The 14360-nt window shown below is 31.5% G+C and overlaps 2 protein-coding genes across 3 annotated transcripts; both read left to right on the forward strand.

The window, feature by feature from the left end:
• On the forward strand, window positions 3325-5532 carry LOC109348245 (zinc finger A20 and AN1 domain-containing stress-associated protein 8-like). 2 transcript variants are annotated; one of them, XM_019588567.1, is made up of 2 exons: window positions 3325-3501; window positions 4677-5532. In XM_019588567.1, the coding sequence occupies exon 2, from the start codon at window positions 4691-4693 to the stop codon at window positions 5207-5209; it is 519 nt and encodes a 172-aa protein (XP_019444112.1). In that variant the 5' UTR covers window positions 3325-3501; window positions 4677-4690; the 3' UTR covers window positions 5210-5532. The 2 variants fall into 2 exon arrangements, with proteins under 2 accessions (XP_019444112.1, XP_019444113.1); XM_019588568.1 differs by having other exon boundaries at window positions 3335-3512.
• LOC109348247 (probably inactive leucine-rich repeat receptor-like protein kinase At5g06940) lies at window positions 11259-14360 on the forward strand. The gene is made up of 2 exons (XM_019588571.1): window positions 11259-13644; window positions 13835-14360. The coding sequence occupies exons 1-2, from the start codon at window positions 11343-11345 to the stop codon at window positions 14188-14190; spliced, it is 2658 nt and encodes an 885-aa protein (XP_019444116.1). The 5' UTR covers window positions 11259-11342; the 3' UTR covers window positions 14191-14360.

The following is a 14360-nucleotide window of genomic DNA, read 5'->3' on the forward strand; positions in this document are numbered from 1 at the left end:
TCTCAGGCCCAAAGCATTTTTTTTCACTTTTTTTAGTTTCATTTTTTCATTCAATGTTAAGAGTTTGATTCTTAAAACCAATATTTGTTAAAATTGAGACTATAGAAATAATTAGTTCTTTACTTTTAGGATGAAGGATATTTTTAATATTACACAAAATTTGTATCTAAAATAATTAAGTTGCTAAGCAGAACCCTTATATTCATGAATAACTTATTTTAAAAAACATAAAAGTGACCAAAACAAATCGATTTGAGTCTTATAGGAATATCCTTTATGTGAGGACTCATATAAGTCTCTCATCAGATTATTATTACTCGTTAAGAAATATATTTGCAATGCATAAGATTATAAAAAATTGGTATTAAAAATACTTTTTTTATCCTGAAATGAAATTGTTTTCAAGAGGATTGGTCCCAGACAATTTAAGATTTGTGCCCATTTTCTAACTATAAAACAATAAATGCTCATTGTATAATATTTTCTCTCGTCTTCTTCCTACTCCAAAATTAACACTTAATTCTTCTATTTTCCTCTCGCTTTTTTTCATACTTATCCCTTTCTAACTTCATTTTCAAAGCAAGTGGCATACCAAAGACGAGTAAGACTCATCTCCATTAATGGAGAGACAAGTTATATTTTGTAGTGTATTTTTAAGGCCAAAATTGTAATTCTAATAAAAAATAAATGTTATAAATATCATTGTCTTTTGAGTTTTTAATGTATTTTCTCACTACTTGTCTCTCCATTAATGGAGAGGAGTCTAACTCGTTAAAGACAATACATGAACTAGTAAGAGAGGTGGGTATATAAGATGGAATGATGAAGTGAGAGTGAAAATATTTTTATATTGGGGACTAATTTTGAAAATTTCATAATAGAAAAAAACACTTGTGAAATTAGTTGTGATGTCCAGCCAATGATGAAGAAATGAAAGAATTGAGGCGAATGTAGAAGTCTAATGTATATCATAATTTGTATAAGACCAAATATTACTTGTGTAGTTGGAGTTGAGTCAATTATTGCTTAATCCCAACAAACAGTAGTGGAATATTGAAAGTACATACTGAGATATCTGATGAAAACTATCAAAAGATATTTATGTTTTGGTAATGAAAGTCATATGTTGATAGGATACCTTTGTCCGAGATGTTGTATCTTGACAATCCAAATTACAAAAATGTTTATATTATCAACAACTGAAACATAATATGTTGTAGCATTTGAAGAGGACAAAAAATTTAAATTATATGAAAAACATCTTACATGAATTGGATAATGTTCAAGAAATATATGTTTTGCACACTACCATCAAGATGCAATCCACCTACATAAGGATCTTACATTTCATTTATGGACAAAGTACATTTATATTGTTATCATTGGATAAAAAATGCTTTGACTAATGGTGAGTTATAACAAGATAAAATCGTCTCACGTGTTGACTAAAACAATTTCAATCAAGAATCTAATAAATAGTCATGAAGGTGCATGGTTGGTGATACCCCTCAATTAATTCGGAAAGGATAGATATGTTGGCAATCATTCCCAAACAAGGAGAAAACATGACTAATGAAACTTGGTAAAATTAAATATATTTAATGATATTCTTTCCAAATTCTTTGAATTATCCTCACTCTTGAAGAGTATGAATAATTAATCATTCATTGTGTCATTATGGTGAAAGTGTGAAACATCGTCTCCTTCATCATATATAGAGAATTTGTAAAGAAGAGATAAACAAAACAAAAGAGTAACATAGAGAGTAAGTTTCAGATTTCATATCAACCATAATGTGAGACTAATATTTTTAGCGAGAGACTAGAGAAAGTTTGTATTTATTATTAATATATATGATTAAGTACTATTCTCATAGAATAGTAAGAGAGATGTAAATAATAATAATACTTTATATAGTATAGACATATCTGGAATATATCATACTCAATTCTCGTTTTTACATTAAAATTCTTAGTATCATTTTTATTTTTTCCTATTTTATTTATCCAATTGTCTCTTTTACAAATACTTATCTTACATGATACTGAAGGAAAATTGGTTCTAAATTTTCCTATTAGAACGTGAGTTGGTCAACATATTTATAAGGTTATATATATAACATAATTTTTTAAGGTCGATGAGAGTGATAAGTAAGGAAGAAAGGGAAAATATATTGAAAGTTTAAAGAAGTTGTGTATTGTATTTTTAATTAAAGAGTGTAATTTGTATACTATATACGAAAAAAATGTTCCTCCATGCCACGTGTCACAAGCTCAGTGATTTTTTTCCCGCTTAAAATCCTCCATGTTCTAGCATGTACTATCACACACATGATAATATATCATACTGATTATAATAATAATAACATAAAATGTCACATTAAAGCTCATTTAATAGTCATTTGAATTTCATCTCCCTACCACACTCAAAAGGGCTTGTGTTTTGTGATCTCTCATGTCTCTCTCCTTTTGTCCCTTCATTTCTCTGACTCTTCCTACCTTCATTTATACTTACCATTCATTGGTTTTTATGGGAAAAAGGAGTCTCTTATGAGTTATAAGTCTTTCCTTATCTCACATTCATGAAAGGATTTACATATTAACTATTTGTGTCATATACTTTACACAATATTAAATTGTTAACATTATCTTTAATGATTAGTTGGTTATATAATCAAATGTTTTACACTATGAATATTATATATTTGTCTTATGAATTACAATTAATATGTAAGTGTGTTGAACATGCATCAAAGCCAATTTGACCCTTACATAGTAACAATTTACTGTATTGAAATAACAAATATACTTTTGTAGATGATATCTATATATTCCATTTCATTTGATCAAGCTATTACACAGTGTAACAAATATATATCTTTAATAAATTGATGGTTATGTTGTTTTGAACATGCCTCAAAACCAATCTATTTCATATAAATACACATGTAATGTGTTTTTTTAATTATGTGTTAAAAAATTATGTCCTAATTTTGCACGGGTAACTTGCTAGTGTGAAATAGAAAACACCTTCCAAGGACTAAATTGATGTGGTGTGTCTACTACTAGGCAACCCTCATCTCCCTAATCCACAATCATATTCAAGTTAATTGAGCTAATTCTTCTAGTCAATATTTTTCTATCCACAAGACTTAAAACTGAAACTTTACTTAAGGAGAATCAAACATATACTATTTAAACCAACAATCATCGGTTTGTTCCCTTTATTTACTCTAAAATAAAATATAGGTTCAATGGCAAAATAGAAAATACGATGCGTGAAGTGGTTTTTTTGTAAAGAACAACCAACTATGTAAAAACGTAAGTTGGCTCATAAAAAATTGAAAGAGCCACACAGAGAGAGAGAGAGAGAGAGTTATACAAAATCCGCCATAAGACCCAACCAAACCTCTATCTCTCTCTCCTGTGTGCGTTTATTATTTATTATCGTACTTTTATCTTCGATTTTATCATTAAATCCCTGTTCTAATTTCGATTTCAGGTCAGAAAAGAGTAGGGTTTCTATTTTATGCAATTCCTTCCATTTTCATAGGGGTTTTTCTATTGGGTTGTTAATTATTAATTTCTTATTCACCCCCTGTTCTTAAATTTATATAAAAAAATGTTTTTTATTGTTTAATTTTGGTTTTTCTTTGTGGGGTTGGTGTTTCTGGTATGTGTTTAAGTTATATGGATCAGTGGATATGTGGGGCTTTAACAAGTTTTAATTTTTCATTCTTCCCTTGTTTGATTTTGATTTCGTTGATGTTGTCAATTATATGGACTTTTGTTTTGTTGGGTTCTGTTGCATGCTTGAATTATTATTATTATTATTATTGAATTCTGGCTATTTGTTTATGACTTGATTGGAATTTAGTGTCCTTATGTGTGTATCCAATGTCTTTTGGTGTTCTACCCTGTATCCATTATGGTTAACTGTATTGGATGTCTGAGGGAGAAGGATCACTGCTGAGTAAGGCAGCCTAGTGCAGCAGTCACTCACTAATGGGGTCCGGAGAGGGTAGAATTATGCAACCTTGCCCTCGGAAGTGGAGAGTCTATTTCTAGGATTTGAACCTGTGATTTCCGGATCATAAGGCAACAATTTTACCTTTGTGCTGAGGCTCACCCTCAATGAAAATCTGTCCCTAAATTGTAGATTTTAGTCATATTATTAGCCCCTCAATGATGGAAATTTACTCTGGAAGTCCATGAATGTGCATTTTTAGTGGTTGAAATTAGTCCTTATTAACGTGTGGACCACCCGGGCACTATTTTGAAGGACAAAATGCATTTTTACGGACTTCAGGAGTAATTCTCGTCCTTTAGGGACTACAATGACTGACACCAATCATACTTCAGGACTAATTTGACTACTCACTCAATTAGGCCATTTCCTTCTTAAAAGCCTTGTTAATATTGACGTGCACGGCTGCACGCCATGGTGGATGCATTAAATGGCTTAGTAATAATAAGTATTGACCGTTTTGTTCTTGATGTAGCTCTTGTGCTTATGTGGTGTCTATTTGTTGATGACTCTGCAAGGACAATTTGCTTGTATTTAGTTAACTCGTTATTGTGCAAGTTTTATTTGTGATGTTCATACTTTTTTTTTAATCTTTTATATGGTTGTATAATGTTTTTGTCTTCCGAGACCCTAAGGTGCTTTGCTTGCAGGTGGTTGTAAAATAATGGAGTCTCACGATGAGACAGGATGCCAAACACCAGAGCGCCCCATACTTTGCATTAATAATTGTGGCTTCTTCGGAAGGGCTGCTACCATGAACATGTGTTCCAAGTGCTACAAGGACACGCTGCTGAAGCAGGAGCAGAACAAGCTTGCTGCATCATCGGTTGAAAATATTGTGAATGGAACTTCCAATGGCAACGGAAAACAGGTGGTGACTGCAGCTGCCGTTGATGTACAAGTTGAAACTGTTGAGGTCAAGACAGTCTGTACTGGGATTTCTGCCGATTCATCCTCTGGCGAGAGTTTGCAAAGCAAAGCCAAAACAGGTCCTAGCAGATGCGCCACATGCAAGAAGCGTGTTGGGTTAACTGGCTTCAGCTGCAAATGTGGAAACCTCTTCTGTGCAATGCATCGCTATTCTGATAAACATGATTGCCAATTTGATTATAGGACTGTCGGTCAGGATGCTATAGCGAAAGCCAACCCCGTAATTAAGGCAGATAAGCTTGACAAAATCTAGGCTTGATCTAGACTGAAGGTTAACGTATGAAGCTTGATGCCTCATCTTTTATCAGCAACTCCTCAATCATATATATAGACTGCTTGGCTTTTTAGGTGTCCTATAGCGATTAAAATGGTCTATGTCATGGTAACAAGGACGTCTTTTTTGTGAAAACCTGCATTCCTTGTTGATTGGTGAGATTCACTTGTTAGCTCCAGTGTGAGTGTTTGTGCTGGTTTGATGGATTGCTTTTGTAATTTGATTCCTGTCTGGTCGCATTTTTTATCGTCTTCCTTATTGCATGAATTGCATTATTGCCTAGTTTTTATGTGCTCTTTTTACTGAATTGTTTAAATAATGCTTGTTTAGCTTCTCATGCGCGAAATTTGTGCCGTAAGTTTTAGGCTGCTGGCAGGACTGTTTTATTGATACACCCTTCAGTCTAATATTGGTATTGGATAAAGCTATATGAACAAGAACAAGACAAATTGTCTACAGAGTAATCTATTTGAATGCAGATTATGTGAAATATGCATTGGCCATTTTGGATGAATGAAGTGTTATTGATATAATATTACATCTTTATGACTCACATATATTTGTTGATTTAGCAGGTGATCTTAGTTTGATTCAACCTTGTATTGGCCTTCAAACTATTTTATTTTCTCCAATGACAGATTTGTTCATTTTATCTGAATATCAATGGCATGTTGCCTTCACGCCATTATTATGTTGATCCAATTTTTAATTAATGATGGATGGTTCTTGTTATTCCCAATGGTGAATGGATTTTGTTAACAGTGTGTGACAACATATGTTTTAGATAAAAAAAATTCCATCTAGTTGGAGATGTGCACTAATTTTGGATGCTTTTGTGGTTATAGGGTGGCACTGTGTGTGAGGCTCTCAGGTAAATATATGCGACCTTACCCCGACATAGAGCGCTTTTATTGTTATTTTAATTAGAAAACAATTATTATAGTGCTAATAGTTTGTTTTGTGTTGAAAGTTATTTGTGTGTGGGGAAACATTGTTTTTGTGCAGCACCCTGCATGTTGAAGTTATTTGTCTTTGTTTTCTAGATGCTTTTTATGATGCATGTAGAGATAAAAGATATATAAAGTAAGTGATAAAGAACTCATTTCTTTTGGGATGTATGAACTTTGAAGAATTGAACTTTAACCTTTTGGTTTTTTCCGAGGATCCGTTTTGTTGATATTTTTTCGGTTGCATGACTTACAAAACATCACAATCATAGGTTGAGTGGAAAAATATATATCAAATGGTTCAGATGTGTGAAATAAGTGCTCATAAGACCTATTGTGTGAAACTTTTTAGAAAGAAAAGAAAAATCTAAAGATGAATTTGTTATGTCATTTATCTTATTATTTTGTGTATGCCTAATTTAGTTTAAGGAAAGTGATTTTGTTTTTTGGTATACCTAATATTTCTAATTCTACCAAAGGTAAAAGGCATGAACCTTTTGCCTGTCTTTTGTTCCCATTCTATGATTCAAAAGGAACCTTTTACTCTCTAAGGCAGACAAGAATAAGAGGCATATCTATAATTTATTTCATGTTTCATCATATTCATATAAAGTCATATATTGGTACTATAAGAGGTTAAGCTAGGGAATATGTATTATTATTCTCATATCATTCTTCAATGAAATTAGTAGAGTTTGATAATAAAGTTGTGTTTCCATCTCATCCACTATCTTGTTGAAAAGTAAGTCATACATTGTTTATCTCATTGTCTCGAAAATGGTTTAAATACATGTTGGATTACTCCTTTTATTGCCAATTGGTTTTGAGATGAAACTTTAACATATCCCATGTCTTGTTCAACAAAGTTGAAGACTTCATACGTTATGATACATTTGCGGATTGAGTTTTAAAGGACAATGAATGTTCCAAAGTCATGAAATATACTTATAAAATAACTTTAAATTCTTTTATTTTCATTCATTCTCCTCCAAAACTCAATTCGTAAGCGAAACCTTAGTTAAGATTTGTGACATGAACTCTTGAGAATATTACAAAAAGCAAACAAAAAGAGTAACACAAACACCCGTGTCCCTCTTTGTTGTTTGCATCTCTAAAACCAAATCTTCAGGTCCTAAAATATAATCTACGACCATGTTTTCTCCTTGGTTGCTCAATTAAGCTTTGATATTTCATAATTCTTTATCCAAAGGTGGAGATAAATATAAGTTCTTTCTTAAGCATAAGCATGATACGAAGGGTTTGATCGTATAACAAACTTTATTAATAGAAACAAAACTCATTTTATTGAAAAAGATTAACATCTACCTATAGACTGAAAAACATTAATTTAATTTGATTATTAAAAAAATAAGATGTAATTAATAATATCACTTGTATCATAGAAAACCATGATTCCAAATGCACGCATAGCTTTGATGTCTTTGACTGCCATGATTAATGTTCCAAAGAAAAATATTTCATGCATAAACAAATATGAAATATTCTTTCTTTAATCATTTTTACATGCTTATCTCTTGAATTTCTTTGGTGGCCCTGATTATGACATATACTGAAACTGAACACTTTATTAGGTGATTAATTTTGTCTGGGATATGACCTAATTTTTTTTGTACTATTAAGAGTTTCCTCACGTTTTTGGATAAGAAACTTGAGTTTTATCATTGTCTCTCTCAACAAGTGTCGTTCAAAGAAATTGAACTCTCGATCTTGGAGATATAATAAGACTTTTATATCACTGGACCAATGTTTGATAATATAGCTAATTAGCTTGGGGTTGGCACCTTGTAAAGAAAAATCAATGGAGTTGATTGGACACTTTCACCTAAATATCAATGTAGTAATTTATACTAATTGTTTAACTTCTTTTCTAAAGTTCATTTATAATTAATGTTGAAGTATTTTATACTTTAATTATTTATTTTAAGTAATCATAAATAAGTGATATAATTTTAATACACTTGGAGAAATCGATATGAACTTAACCATTAAATATCTATTTTGTTCCATGAGATATAATTTGAACCCTTTTATTAACACAACAAAGATGACTTATAGTCCCAATACCCAGAATCATATAACAATTTATTTTCTCCCTACAGACATAAAGTATTATGAGAATGAAATATATACTTAATTTTTTTTGAAATTTCTCCTATGAAAAATTTACCTTATTTCTCTTATATTCCAGATCCATCTCTTTTTCTCAAACTGTTTCTATTTAAAGTTCCTCCAGAAAAGTGCTTTACTACTTTAACTTTTTAAAGTTTATTTTATTCTATTTTAAATTTTCCCTAGGAGGGTATCACTTTTCACTCCCTCCATAGATTTTTTCAACCCTTTTACTAGATTACTGCAGCGTTTAGCAATAATGGCTGTTGTCCTTTATCTCAGAGGCTACAACACTTTAATTTCACAGCAAAATCTTTAATTGTGGTACTACTAGGTTTATAATCAGTCAACTCTGATGAAATCTCTTGTACCATGTCACATATTTGTACCTTTGTATTGTCATAAAAAATATTTTTTTTCTTATTATCAAAAATATTTTTCATTTTTTTAGATAAGTAATTTATCATTTTCAATATGTATGACTGACTCTCCCAACAAATATTGTTCTTAGGAATCGAACTTGATAGAAAATTATAAATTTTCAAACCACAACATAAAAGGAAATAAAATGGAAGATGACTTCATGTGAGAGATGATTTAGGTGACTTTGAACAATGTACTATAACTCTAGAATCTAGTTTTCAATTTTACTATAACAATCACTTTTTTTTTTCTTAATCAATAGTCTTATAAATATATAATATAAGCATTTCAATTTTATATAATATAATACATCATGTGATATTTATTATGAGGTATTTTTAATCGAATAACACATATAAATAAGACAATTACTTGCCACTTATTGCTTCAAAATTTGGAAAGTTCAATAGTTTATTATTTCTCAAAAACAAATGACAAATAATGAGACAAAATAATTAATACTCCAAAAATATATAACTTCTTATAAAAAAATTGAAATCTATTAAATTTTGACCGAGTAAAAATAGTATTTAGCTATTCTCACCTATCAAGGACGGTATTCCACACACACAAAATTATTTGCTAAAGACATTCAATATATAGTTATCATATCTAGGGGAAATTGGGAGAGAAAAATAATAGTGCTAGAGCATATGATATTTAGAATAAAATATAAATTATTTGTTTTATATTATTATATCGCTAATATTCGTATTTAATCATTATTATATTAATATTGTATAGATATTAGATTCTAATTTTATAATATTAAAAATTCGTAATAACATAAAAATTATTTCACATCTATTTAGTTATCCTATTCCAATTGGAAAAAATGAGTAGCTTAGAATTAAAAAAAACAACAGAAATTAACCTGGTGGGCTTCTCTTGTGTCTGTTGATAGAAATCATGTAAAGGTTGGAAATCTCTTAAATAGTTTATACTTTTTGAACTTTTAATGAAAAGCTTTTTGAATTTCATATGCTCTTTTCAGATTAAGAACACTTTTTACTTATCCCTTCCCCTTTTAACCATTCTAACTAAAATTTTGGTAATCCTAGCTAGCTTGTACTCTTGAGTCTTGTGCACTGTTATTTTGTTATTCAAAATAGTTACTACAATAATTATTATAATTGTAAAGGGTTGTCTTGAAGAAAGTTATTATTGAAAAAATCTGATGAATTAAATATGAATGATAGATAGTACGATTAGATATAAAAGTTTTATATAGTGTTACTATTTCATATACCATTTATTTTCTATCATTATTGACTATCGAGTAAATATTCAGTTCCTGATATAAGAATCCTTATGATCCTCACCCACTGAGAGGGTCAATTAGAGACCCTACATAGGAACACAATTTGACAACAAGAGCCACGTGACCATACTAAATAAGTCAAAACATCTTCAATGTTGTGAGGTACATTGCGTTGAAATTGTTCCCAATAAGGTTTCGGTGTTCCAAGGTCAAATCCAAGCCTAATTATTTTTCTTTGTTTTTACATTTTTTTGGCTTCTTAGGATTCTATTTTCAACGTTGAAAATAAACTCATTTCTTTCCTTCTTGGGGTGAAAAGTAAAAAGTTCATTTGATGTAATGAGTGCATGGATCATGGATAGATGATCAACCATGACTTTTTGAAGTATAATTTCTTTCGAAGTATGTGTTTGTCTTACCAATAATTGTCGCTTCCATAAATCGAATATTTGACAACACATAGCTTAGAATTTGTATAATTGGTAGCATTTGACAAAAATTTATTATAAATTATTTGCACATTTTTGTTTCAACCACTGAGTAATATGAATTTAAAAGAAAGGTGATGTGGGAGAAGTAATTTTCTAACAAGTATATTAACTAATAATGGTTAAATGTATATGTACTTATATATGTTACTTTATATTTCTATAACTTTTATGATTTGATTAACATTAACTCTCCTTGTTTTTTTATATAATCATAGTATAACTTTAACAGCTCCTAAAAATATAAATGATATAGGTCAGCATTTTCTTTAAAGTTTAAAACAAATAAGGAAAAGAATAAAGTGAGAATATAGTAGAAAGTTTGTACTAAACAACAAAACTTGTACCTTTTTGTAAAAGGTGAAAACACACCCAATTACTTTTTGGTGCAACCCATGAAGCTCTTATAGAGGAATGGTAGATATATGTGATTTTACTATAAAATATGTGATTCTTTGAGGTTCCTTTAATTAATTAATAATATTAAATAGAGTTTATTTATAAAGAAAACTTAAAATATTGAAATCTTTGATTAAAAAACAAACATGTATTAACATGGATCATCTATACCAACTACATTTATTCTTAAAATCACTTTTTCTTTTGTTTATGAACAAAGCCCCCAATGGCTATGATGAGTTATTATTTCACTTAAATCATTTATCGTTCATTTATACTATGATTTAACATAAATAATGAGTAATACTATGACAATGTAAAAATATCTTATATCTGATATATTATTAATGTATGTAATGGAGAAGCACAGACATTCCTACACTTAACACTGATATATACAAAGCTGTTGTTGAAAACAAAACAAAGCAAACAAGGTTTTTTTGCAAACACACACTTAGCTTCTAATGGCTACTACATTCTGTATATACCTCATTTTCCTTCTCTCATTGACCTTCACAATCTTCAATCTCAGTTCATCTTCTTCACCATCACAAACTGATATTCTTCTCTCATTCAAAGCCTCAATCCAAGACTCTAACAATGCATTATCAACATGGTCAAATACTTCATCAAACCACTATTGTAACTGGAATGGAATCTCATGCTCAACTACAAAACCATTCTCAGTAACTTCTATTAGCCTTCAAAGTTTAAACCTTTCTGGTGATATATCATCTTCTATATGTGACTTAACAAAACTTTCTTACCTCAACCTTGCTGATAATAGTTTCAATGAACCTATTCCACTTCACCTTTCAAAGTGTAGTTTTTTGGAAACTTTGAATCTAAGTAACAATCTTATATGGGGTACTATCCCTTCTCAGATTTCTGAGTTTGGTTCTTTGAGAGTACTTGACTTAAGTAGAAACCATATTGAAGGAAACATCCCTGAAAGCTTTGGTACTTTGAAGAATCTTGAAGTCCTTAACATTGGAAGTAACTTGCTTTCAGGTAATGTACCTACTATTTTTGGAAACTTAACTAAGCTTGAAGTGCTTGATTTGTCTCAAAATCCTTACTTGGTGAGTGAGATTCCTGAGGATATTGGTGAACTTGGAAGGTTAAAGCAACTTTTGTTGCAAAGTTCTTCTTTTCAAGGTGAGATTCCAGGTTCATTGGTGGGTTTATATAGTTTGACTCATTTGGATCTCTCTGAGAATAATCTTACTGGTTTTGTTCCTAAGTCACTAGCTTATTCTCTTAAGAACCTAGTTTCCTTTGATGTTTCACAGAACAAGCTTTCAGGGCCATTTCCAAATGGCATTTGTAAAGGCCTTATTATAAATCTCAGCCTTCACACAAATATCTTCACAGGTTCATTACCAAACAGTACTATCAGTGAATGTATGAGTCTTGAGAGATTCCAAGTTCAGAACAATGGTTTCTATGGAGATTTTCCTATTGAGCTTTTTTCATTGCCTAAAATCAAGCTCATTAGAGCTGAAAACAATAGATTCTCTGGTCAAATACCTGAGTCAATATCAAAAGCTGTTTTGTTAGAGCAAGTTCAGCTTGACAATAACAGCTTTTCTGGTAAAATCCCTATAGGTCTTGGCTTTGTCAAGAGCTTATACAGATTCTCAGCTTCTCTCAATAATTTCTATGGTGAACTTCCTCCAAATTTCTGTGACTCACCAGTTATGAGCATAATGAACCTCTCTCACAATTCACTTTCTGGTCAAATTCCACAGCTGAAAAAATGCAGGAAACTAGTATCATTGTCTTTGGCTGATAATAGTATAATTGGAGAAATACCAACTTCACTTGCTGAGTTACCAGTGCTAACTTACCTTGATCTTTCAGATAACAATCTCACAGGTTCAATCCCTCAAAGGCTTCAAAACTTGAAACTTGCACTTTTCAATGTTTCATTCAATGAGCTTTCTGGTAAGGTACCATACTCCTTGATTTCAGGTCTACCTGCCTCATTTTTGGAGGGTAACCCTGGTCTTTGTGGTCCTGGCTTACCAAAATTATGTTCTGATGATGATATGCCAAGACATCATAATGGTGGTGTTACAACCTTAACATGTGTGTTGATCTCTTTTGCCTTTGTTGTTGGAACTGCTTTTGTTGTTGGTGGATTTGTATTGTATAGGAGATCTTGCAAGGGGAATGATAATGGAGTTGGTGTGTGGCGCTCGGTGTTCTTCTATCCTCTAAGAATTAGTGAGAATGATTTGCTTATAGGGATGAATGAGAAAAGCTCATTAGGGAAAGGTGGAGTTTTCGGTAAAGTTTATGTTGTGAGTTTGCCTAGTGGTGAACTAGTAGTTGTGAAGAAGTTAGTTAATTTTCGAAACCAGTCTTCGAAGAGTTTGAAAGCCGAGGTGAAGACTTTGGCAAAAATTAGGCATAAGAACATTGTTAAAATTCTGGGGTTCTGCCATTCTGATGAATCGGTTTTTCTCATTTACGAGTACTTGAATGAAGGAAGCTTAGGGGATTTGATTTCAAGTCAGAGTTTTCCGTTGCCGTGGGGAGTTAGATTGAGGATTGCTATTGGAGTTGCTCAAGGACTAGCTTATCTTCACAGGGATTATGTCCCACACTTGCTTCATAGAAATGTCAAGTCCAACAACATTCTGTTGGATGCAAACTTCGAGCCGAAACTCACTGATTTCGCTCTTGATAGAGTTTTGGGAGAAGCTGCTTTTCACTCAACTCTGGATTCTGAAGGAGCATCCTCATGTTACAATCCACCAGGTATGAGAAGTTATTGGAATCACATTTAAGAGATATAACATAACTAAAATTGCATTAGCCAATGGTATTCATAAAATTCCTTCTGATATAAATTGCCTTATGAATTCTGATTCTGGTGCATAAGACATATTCATAATTGTTAACCAATAAATATGAACATATAATAACTAATGCTATTGTTGCACTGCAGAATATGGTTACAGTAAGAAACCAACAGAACAATTGGATGTATACAGCTTTGGTGTTGTATTGCTAGAGCTAGTGAGTGGAAGGAAAGCAGAGGCAACAGAAGAAAGTGATGACTCCATTGACATAGTAAAATGGGTTAGAAGGAAAGTGAACCTTACTAATGGGGTGCAACAAGTTCTTGACCCTACAATATCACATACTTGTCACCAAGCAATGGTTGGAGCTCTAGATATAGCTCTTAGTTGCACTTCTGTGGTGCCTGAGAAAAGACCAACATTGGTAGAAGTTGTTAGAGGTCTTCAGTCCTTTGAGTCAAGGGCGCAGGATCTAAATGAAGAACACTCCATTCCTGTCTGAACTTCTAAGTTATAACTCAAAGTTTCTTATTTTTGTTGGGTCTTTGTATGTAAACTTTCAGATTTACATTTATATTATAATTATTTGTGATATAGGAATGGTTTGAGCATGACACATTATTTACCATAATTCTCTTATGGTGTTCTAGGCCCAAGGTCTATGTGGTTAAG

This window comes from Lupinus angustifolius, chromosome LG05 (genome assembly GCF_001865875.1).
Source record: "Lupinus angustifolius cultivar Tanjil chromosome LG05, LupAngTanjil_v1.0, whole genome shotgun sequence".
Lineage (NCBI taxonomy): Eukaryota > Viridiplantae > Streptophyta > Magnoliopsida > Fabales > Fabaceae > Lupinus > Lupinus angustifolius.